The following is a 10,117-nucleotide window of genomic DNA, read 5'->3' on the forward strand; positions in this document are numbered from 1 at the left end:
TTATTATTGATTATTAATCTTAAATATGTATTATTAAAAATTTAAAATCTTGATAAACTTAGCAACTGATATTTTGATTATTAACAACTGAAGGAGTATTGGACTCAGATCTTAATTATACTCTGCGACAAAGAGAATACAAAGGTTAAAAATCTGAGCGGAAGAAGTCATTTAATTCAGCTGCAACCAATGTAAGGTTTTTCATATTTTATATGTGTTTAAGTTTCATCGTTTTAGAGATTCATATTTAGGATGTTAAAAACATACTTGTTAGTAAATCTAAGTCCTGGTAAAATATATTCCAACACAAGTGGGAAAGGGCTCCCTCAACAAAATAATGACAACTCATAAGAGAGGTGGTGAAAGCTTAACGAGCTAACACTCCCTCATTGTGATAAGGGAATTTTTTATAAATATGGAATTTCTTAAAACCATTTTGAAAAATATGGACATTTATAAAAAAAAAAAAACTTAAAATCTGGAAAAAAAAAATAAAAAACTTAAAAAATGGAAAAAATAGAATACCTATAAAAGGATATTTCCATTTATAAAATTCCCACCCTAAATATCCAAATTCACCAATTCTTGTAACTCTGAAATTCTGTTACGATTCATCTTGCACTCACTTACGATTTCTTCCCTTCTCCTGCGATTTCTCTCTGAAATTCTTGGTGCTTTTGTCTCTGTGCAACTCATATGGTTTGTAAAGCCCGCTTAGTTAATTTGGAAATTAGCAGTTGTTTATGATTAATTATGAAATTATTTATAGCTATTTAAATAATTTATTATACTGTTATTTATGGAATTCAGAAATGCATGTTATGTTATTCAGTAGCTTGCCTATTTTGTAATTCCGGTGCCCGGTATTTTGGAACTCGGCGTTTGGCTCAGTAGAAATCACAACTTAGTATGCTAGTAGTTTGGGGACGGGTTTTAGACATTGGGAATGTCGGGAATGGCCGGGAATTTAGAATTTCCCAAAAATACCCCTTTAGTGATTTTTATGTGATTTTATGGTGGAGGGGCAAAATGGTCTTTTTGCCCCATTAGTGTTTTGTCTTATGTGAGTTTATTATTTGAAAAATAAATAATTATTTAATTGTATACTTGGCTGAAATGAATAGTGTATGTGGTATATTTCATTTTCTCTTTTTATCAAAAAAGTCACTAAGTAAAGAAAAGAAAAGAAAATTTCAAAGAAAAGCTTTCAAAACCTCTCTCTTTTCCTTCTCATTTTCGGCTGGGTTTTGGGATTCAAAGGCTGGGTTTTTCAAGCTTGATTCAACCTATATTTGTGAATTCTTGTTTGTGGTATGTAATCTCTAACTTTCGCTCTTTAATTTGTTGGAAAAAAATGATGAAAATGGTGATGCATGCATGATTAATTGAGGTTGTTGCTGCTGTGTTTTGTTGATGTTTTCTGTGGTTTAAAGCATGATTTTTAGTTGGTAATTAAGCTCTTGTGAAGTATGATTCCTAGGTTGAGCATGCTAGAGGTTTATTATGCAAAAGTTTGATTTTCAACATGAATATTGTGTAATATGTTTCTGTGATGTTGCTGTTGTTTTTAATTGTTTTCAGAGGCTTAGATAAGCTTGATTATGTAGAATTAAGCTAGTGGAATGCTTGATTAGGTGGTTTTGCTCAAGGTTGAGTTTAGAACTCAAAGCTTGAGCTCCAATGGCATTTTTCATGTTTGAGGTTTCTGGGTTGTTTTGAGGCCTTAGAAATGTTCTAGGGAAGGTTTAGAACAGGTCTGGAAAGTTTGAATCAATTTGGGGTTGAATTGGTCGAGTTATGAAAATTTGGGTTTGCTGCTGCGAGAGCCGAGGTCGGTTGTGCATCGGAATTCGGATGAGAGTCACGAATTTTCCAGGCAGGAATTCGGTTGACAGTCGTCTACGGTTGGGGAAAATTCGGGGACCACTAGTTTTCCTCGTTTTTATGTTTTTAGGGGTATTGCCATGCTTTTTATCGATAGGGAAACTTTTAGTTCCTAGTTTTAGTCCGGGAAGTGATTTAGCGTGTCACTTATAGCGTTGTGATTTTTATGGTTTAGGAGCCGATGTCCGCGCTCGGCTTCGGTTCCGGTCGGAGTTGTGGCACACACCGAATTCGGAATCCGGAGTAAGATTAGTATAACGGTATGCATATGTAGATTACATGTTTAGCGAGCATGTAGGAAGCCTATTAGATTACAGTAGTTGTATGTTGGCTTCGAACCATCCAACCCTGTCACGTCGGTACGAGTGGAATATGACCGGCGGCGGAGTATGACGGTTTGACCGATCGTGACAACTTGGTTGGTGGTTCCCGTGCTATTGGCGTATCCGTCGGTACGAGTGGAGTATGACCGGCGGCGGAGTATGACCGGTTCGGCCGTCCAATCGGGGAGGATATAGTAACACGTCGGTACGAGTGGAGTATGACCGGCGAGGCGGATGTGCCGGTTCGGCCGTCGAGTTGTTACGTGTCAATAGTACGGGTCACTATGAACGTTCGGAACTCGGTACCATGTTGGACATGGCGGTAGTGGCTCGGTACCATGTTGGACATGGCGGTAGCGGGACTCGGTATCGTGTTGGACACGGCGATTAGAATTATGTATGATATTATTATGCTTTTCTTGCGAGTACGTCGACTCACGGTTCTACGTTATGTGTAGGTAAAGGCAAGGCTAGAGGCGATGGACGTGAGCGAGCTTGAGAAGATTGTACATGTCGGGCGGTTGGGCACGGAGCGTACGATCATCGGGACGGCGAGGCGATTTTTATGCTTGGTCGTTAGACGACTTTTATTTTTGTAACAGTTAATCAGTTAAATCTTTTTGTAAATGATTTTATAATCGGGATCCCGAGTCTTTTGTAATATTGTTTATAAGTTTAATTAAAAAGCAAAATTTTAATTAATCACGTTTTTCCATAAACCTCGTTGATTAGCAACGAGCTGCACAGTATGTTTAAAACTCACGTAATACGCCTATGGTAGTTAGGGTGTTACATGGTTGATCTTAGGTTTCTTAATATATGAAGGTCAATGGAATTCTCATGTTCGGCATAGCAGCTCAAGGGAATTCTCAAGTTTCTTGCGATTCTCATCTGACTTCTTTCCTTCTCCTCTAGTGTGATTATCATTCTTCATCTTATTGTTCATGATCCTACAGCCACCGATGACGAAAATCAATAAAATCTGAAGTCAAAATAGACAAAGGTAACAAACTATTGAATTTGATTACATTCTTGATGTAGTTAACATATTATTTAGGAAAAATGATAAGGAATTTTCATTTTAGGTTTTTATTTTGGTTCTCATAGTAATGTGTTGTGCTGTGATTGTAATTTTTAACAAAAGAACTCTCATATCTTGAAAAAAGTCACCTGCTAGTTCAATCTTAGGGTTTTTTATTGCCTCTGAATGTAACCTGGAACTTTAAATTTGAATATGGTTGTGTTTGTTGTGTTGTGGCTGCAATTAATAGCAGAAAAATACCATGCCTTGAAAAAGTTCACCTGCTAGTTCAATCTTAGGGTTTTTTATTGCCTCTGAATGTAACCTGGAACTTTAAATTTGAATATGGTTGTGTTTGTTGTGGTGTGGCTGCAATTTATAGCAAAAAAATACCATGCCTTGAAAAAAGTCACCTGCTAGTTCAATCTTAGGGTTTTTTATAGCCTCTGAATGTAACCTGGAACTTTAAATTTGAATATGGTTGTGTTTGTTGTGTTGTGGGTGCAATTTATAGCAAAAAAATACCATGCCTTGAAAAAAGTCACCTGCTAGTTCAATCTTAGGGTTTTTTATAGCCTCTGAATGTAACCTGGAACTTTAAATTTGAATATGGTTGTGTTTGTTGTGTTGTGGGTGCAATTTATAACAAAAAAATACCATGCCTTGAAAAAAGTCACCTGCTAGTTCAATCTTAGGATTTTTTTTATTGCCTCTGAATGTAACCTGGAACTTTAAATTTGAATATGGCTGTGTTTGTTGTGTTGTGGATGCAATTTATAACAAAAAAAATACCATGCCTTGAAAAAAGTCACCTGCTAGTTCAATCTTAGGATTTTTTTATTGCCTCTGAATGTAACCTGGAACTTTAAATTTGAATATGGCTGTGTTTGTTGTGTTGTGGGTGCAATTTATAGCAAAAAAATATCATGCCTTGAAAAAAGTCACCTGCTAGTTCAATCTTAGGGTTTTTTATAGCCTCTTAATGTAACCTGGAACTTTAAATTTGAATATGGTTGTGTTTGTTGTGTTGTGGGTGCAATTTATAGCAAAAAAATACCATGCCTTGAAAAAAGTCACCTGCTAGTTCAATCTTAGGATTTTTTATTGACTCTGAATGTAACCTGGAACTTTAAATTTGAATATGGTTGTGTTTGTTGTGTTGTGGGTGCAATTTATAGCAAAAAAATACCATGCCTTGAAAAAAGTCACCTGCTAGTTCAATCTTAGGGTTTTTTATTGCCTCTGAATGTAACATGGAACTTTAAATTTGAATATAGTTGTGTTCGTTGTGTTGTGGGTGCAATTTATAGCAAAAAAATACCATGCCTTGAAAAAAGTCACCTGCTAGTTCAATCTTACGGTTTTTTATTGCCTCTGAATGTAACATGGAACTTTAAATTTGAATATGGTTGTGTTCGTTGTGTTGTGGGTACAATTTGAATATGATTGTGTTTCTTATACCACAAATCTGTATAAATGATTTTTATTTTTTCTTTTTGCTTCAGGAAGTGACCTGGTACTTGTAATTTTCTTGGAGAATGAATTTTGTTAAAGCATTAATTCATTATGGAGGAGAGTGGAATGAAAGTAACTGCTACTCAAATTACAAAGTGGCTGGTGTACATATTCCAAAGAATTGTTCATTATTTTATCTTGGAAATTTGATCAAAAATGAAATAAACACTACTTGGGACAATGTTGAGATCTCATACCAAGTAACTAAAAGTGAGCCACCGATAAAGATGTTGACTAACAACTCGGTGCTTTTTTACATAGACTTGAAGAAGAGTTGCAATTCTATACTTGAGTTACCATTGTGCATAGAAGAATGTTATTATACTTCATTCCAAAATACGGTAACAATTAAACATATATGATTTTGAAATAATATTATATGTTAATTAAAAGAATAACTTTAGTTTTTGTGACAGGTTACTAATCATGAATTGATCCAAACACATTACCAACATTCAGAAAAAAATCAAGCTGCAATACACAACATGGGGATTGGTTCCTTGGTACTACAAGAAAGAACAATAATTGAAAGTGAGATATTTGAAGATGGTATCTCAAGTAACCATAATTCCAGAAGACTTGCTGATTATACTAATGAAGTTGCTGACTTCATCATTGAAGAAACTACAAGAAACAAAAGAAAAGGGGAAGAAGATAAGACAATCATTGAAACTCACAAGTTGCAAACATTAGTAGAAGGACAACTTTTCAAAGATAAAAAAATGTTCAAATCTGGACTTTGCTACTATGCCATGATCAACAACTTTCAATTTAGAACAAAGAGATCAGAACCAAGAGAGTATGTTGTCACTTGTGTGGATGAGAACTGTAAATGGTATGTTAGAGCTTCTACATTCAAACATATTGAATATTTCAAAGTTAGGAAGTATGTGAAAGAGCACACATGCTCATTGGAAGTCATCATGGAGGATCATAGACAAGCAAATTGCAATGTCATTGGAGAGCTCATCAAGACAAAATTTACGACAATCAAGAGAGTGCACACACCAAATGATATCATGAAAGATATGCTTGATGATTATGGAGTATCTATGAGTTACTCAAAAGCTTGGAGATCAAGAGAAAAAGCTATAGAATTGGTAAGAGGAAAGACAGATGAATCATACCAACAGTTACCAATGTATCTTCATATGTTAAAAGTAGCAAATCCTGGAACCATTACTAGCTTGACCACAGATAACAAAGATCGATTCAAATACTTGTATCTAGCATATGCACATTCCATCAAAGGATGGCAACATTGTAGACCAATTATTGTGGTTGACGGAACCTTCATGAAATCTTCATATCGAGGCACATTGTTCACAACATCTACAATGGATGCAAGTAACAATATTTTTCCATTAGCATTTGGTGTTGGCGATTCAGAGAATGATGAAGCTTGGGAATATTTCTTCACAAAGCTCAAAGAAACATATGGAGAACGTAAAGGTAATCTGTTGTATTTATCTTATTTTTGTTTCTAATTCTTGTAAAATGTCACCTATTTAATTTTTTTTGTACCAGGTTACTTTTACTTTCAGAATAAAATTATTATTTTGTCCATGTTACCAACAGTAAAATCCTAACACTAAAATTATTTTTGCAGATCTAGTAATCATATCTGATAGACATCAAAGCATCAAAAATGCTGTTCAAACAGTATACCCTAATGTCTTCCATGGAGCATGCATTTTTCATCTACTTAACAACATTAAGGCCAATCTTCATATCCATGGAGATGATTTGACTATAAACTTTGTTAAAGTAGCAAAAGCATATACATTGGTTGGGTTTGAGTACTATATGGCTGCTCTTGACAAAATAGATGCCCGTATAAGGCCTTACTTAGAAAAAGTAGGTTGCCATACATGGGCGAGATCTCACTCACCAAAAAGGAGATATACCATGATGACATCAAATATAGCGGAGTCTATTAATGCAGCAAATAAAGCGGCAAGGAATTTGCCAATAACCTTAATGTTGGAATGCATAAGAAGCGTTGTACAAAAATGGGTTTGGACTAATGGAAATGAGGCGAATGGAACCTTTACAGCGATATCATCAGAAGCTGAAGCTGTATTGAGAGAGAACTATCTAAAATCTACTAAATTTGAGGTATGTTGTTTGCTTTTAATTGATTAATACTATATTTTGAAAACTAAAATAAAGTAACCTGATATATTAATATACTGAACAAATTTGTTCCAGGTGACATTATTTGTAATACCTTTTTTTTATTGTTATTTTACATATGTTTGACAGGTGAGACAATGCAAAACTATTTTTTCAGAAGTGATTGAAGAAAGAGGAACTTATATAGTCAATATTCAAGAGAAAACATGCACATGTAGAAGGTTTCAAGAAGATGAAGTACCATGTTCACATGCACTTGCTGTCATTGCAAAAAAAAGGCTAAATTGCTATGAGTTTTGTTCTGCTTACTACAAAACTGAAACAATGAAAGCAACTTATGCAGAAACAGTTTATCCTTTGCCACATGAGGATGAATGGAGTCTACCAGAAGAATTGGACATACTTGTCCTACCTCCAAAAGGAAAAATTCCTCCCGGTAGACCAAGGAGGAGAAGGATAAGAGCACGGGGAGAGCCAAGAGTGGTTATGAAGTGTGGACGATGTGGCAAATCAGGTCATAATAGAAAAACGTGCAGAAACCCACCTATGGAGAAGCCACACAAGCCAAGAGAATGATTCATTTACTTTTACTTAAGGATGTTGCTCGTTATATTCATTCATCAAAAAAGGAACAAGTTACTATGGACACCATACTACATAAGGTTGTAATGATTTGTTACATTCTTTACCTTGGGAAAACATTAGTTCTTTTGCTTAAATGAATATTGATCAAACTTTGAATACTTTTTTTTTTTAAATCAAAATAATAAAAAAAATGAAGAAGAAAAAAGTAACCTAATGTGTTTGTCATGCTTTACAAAGTAACCTAACTACATAAGAAAGTAACCTAATATCAGTATTTTGAAATTCAATTAAGAAAATTAATTAACCTGGTACCATTAAAATTTCAATTTATACAGATTTGTTTTTGTTTCAAGTATAATTTTAATTTTTTTACTTATAAAATTTGATGTCTTGATTTAATTAAAAAAAGTAACTTAGTATGTCTATTATGATTTATAAAGTAACCTAGTACATAATACAGCTCATCATTACTAAATCCAATTTTTATTACTGAAACAAGAATTAGAAGACACCTATTCATTGAAAAAGATTAGGAAAAAAAATAACCAGGTTTGTTTGTCATGCTTTACAAAGTAACCTAACAATATAAGAAAGTAACTAGGTGTGTTTGAAACAAAGTATGAAATCTCAAAGAGCCTGCCTGAGACATTAAGAATAAGAACTCAATTTATGTTCACACAAAAAATATAAAACTACTACATCGTTTTCTTCTCGGGTTTTTCAGGTGCCTCTTGAACAACCTTCCTTTTCTTCTTCTCAAGTTTTCTAGGTGCCTCTTCAACATCCTTCTTTTTCTTCTTCTCAGTCTTTTCAGGTGCCTCTGCATCAGTCTTCTTCTTTTCCTTCTCGGGCTTTTCAAGTTCCTCTACACCAGTCTTCTTCTTCGTTTTCTCAGGCTTTTCAGGTTCCTCTACATCAGTCTTGTACCCATCCTCTTGCTTCTTTTTAGCATGATGGTAAAGACAAACAGCAAGGTCATCACGATAATTGGCAATGTTGAGTTTAGGAGATATGCCATTTATGGTGTCATGAATTATGTGATCAGCAAAAGCAATCACAAATGCACCACAGTCACTGCAAATAAGTGTGAAAATACTTTTAAAAAAATAACATTTAAAGTTAATAAAAAAATACCACATAGAAATTAAAATATGTTACTTACCAATCTTCTTGTTGAGGAACACCTTTTGCAAACTTTATAGCCAAAGGATGAGACCTTGCAACTGCATATGGACCTTGATTGAAGTCTATGTCTGCCCTCGTATTATAGAAGCCAATACACTCCATAAACAAAGGACTCAACACAGAGAATGCCGTAACAGTTTTCTCAACAGGTTTCTTATTCACTCTCAGAGTCAGAGAATTATACACCACCAAGCACCTCTCTCTAATATTGAAATGTGCAAGAATATAATGCACTTCATCTGTAACATGAGCTGGAATCGCAACATGATCAAGGTAATACCATGGAACACTACATGATAATGATTGTCCAGACATGTATTTTGCAATAATGCTTTCCTGGTTGATCACATTGCTGCCGTTGGCTAAGTAACTCTCATAAGTAGTTCTAACAACTTTATAGAAAATTGAATCAGTAATCGTAACCAATAAGTTGATAGTACCACTGTGCATGATCTTTTTCCTAAGATAATACATAATAACATTGATATGCTGCAATAAAAAAGAGAGGATAATCAATTAGCCACTTAATTTATAACAAATTGAAAAATGAAAGGCATAAATTAAAGAAATGAAAAGTAACAGGTTACTTTCAATCAAACTATAAAATAAATAATAATGTAACTTGGTCTTGAACTAATAAAACAATATACTTACAGAATCAGACAAAAATTGACCACAAGTTTGAAGTTGGTAAAACCAATATTTTTTTTTTGATGTGCATGATCCCAAAATCAAAATCAATGTCATTAGCGTCAGCCACGAACTTATTTCTACAATCAAAAAATAAAAATGTATTAATTATAGAAATGAGAATAATTCATAAAATTATGTAGTGAAAATTTAAAAAAAAAAACAAATAAAAGAAGAAAGAGAATACTGACTTAGTGTTAGGTTTGTAACCCTCAAAATACCAGTCGTTGTATGCTTGTGTTTCTTCAGTAGTAGCATTCTTCCCAATCTCCTTACGAAAGGGAATGATTCCCTTCACAATCTCTAAATTCTTCCTTTTCCCTACTGGTACAGGTTCTGATGAACCAAAATCAGTAACAAAAGGGGATTGAAAGATCGCAGAAGGTTTGGGCTCCCTTTTCTCTAAATCAACCATATTCTCAGTAGACAATTTGGCCTTTTCAGTTGTGCTCTTCAAATCAAGGGAAACAACAACAAAAGGTGTATGTGGTTCTTCATTTTTAGTAATCTGGAAATAACACGAAAACATAAGACAACAAAAATTTTAAATAAAAGAGTATGAAATAATTATAAATTATTAAAACATACTTGAGCTCCTTCTCCTTTGGATTTTTGAATAAATTTCATTGCTGCACTGAAACCAGAATAAGCGGCATCAACAACCTCATCAGTACAATCATGATCCTCTATAACTAAAGCACCCATCAATTTTTTGCCTTCGAGTTCCTGCCAAGAATAATAACTTAAAATATGATAATAAGTATCTACAAAAAGTAAC

General features: G+C 34.1%; 1 protein-coding gene across 1 annotated transcript; it reads left to right on the plus strand.

Annotated features, from left to right (window-relative positions):
* The first annotated feature begins 5,228 nt into the window (after positions 1-5,228).
* On the plus strand, positions 5,229-7,455 carry LOC115703882 (uncharacterized). Its single transcript, XM_061116515.1, has 3 exons — positions 5,229-6,195; positions 6,353-6,861; positions 7,009-7,455. The coding sequence occupies exons 1-3, from the start codon at positions 5,229-5,231 to the stop codon at positions 7,453-7,455; spliced, it is 1,923 nt and encodes a 640-aa protein (XP_060972498.1).
* Positions 7,456-10,117: the final 2,662 nt, after the last annotated feature.

Source organism: Cannabis sativa, chromosome 5, assembly GCF_029168945.1.
Source record: "Cannabis sativa cultivar Pink pepper isolate KNU-18-1 chromosome 5, ASM2916894v1, whole genome shotgun sequence".
NCBI classification, from domain to species: domain Eukaryota; kingdom Viridiplantae; phylum Streptophyta; class Magnoliopsida; order Rosales; family Cannabaceae; genus Cannabis; species Cannabis sativa.

Bases quoted from the DNA above. Each gene is read 5' to 3' on its own strand.
- LOC115703882 (XM_061116515.1), top strand. From the start codon at position 5,229: ATGGGGATTGGTTCCTTGGTACTACAAGAAAGAACAATAATTGAAAGT. The intron at 6,196-6,352 runs GTAATCTGTTGT...TTATTTTTGCAG, and splicing joins AACATATGGAGAACGTAAAG to ATCTAGTAATCATATCTGAT. The intron at 6,862-7,008 runs GTATGTTGTTTG...TATGTTTGACAG, and splicing joins TAAAATCTACTAAATTTGAG to GTGAGACAATGCAAAACTAT.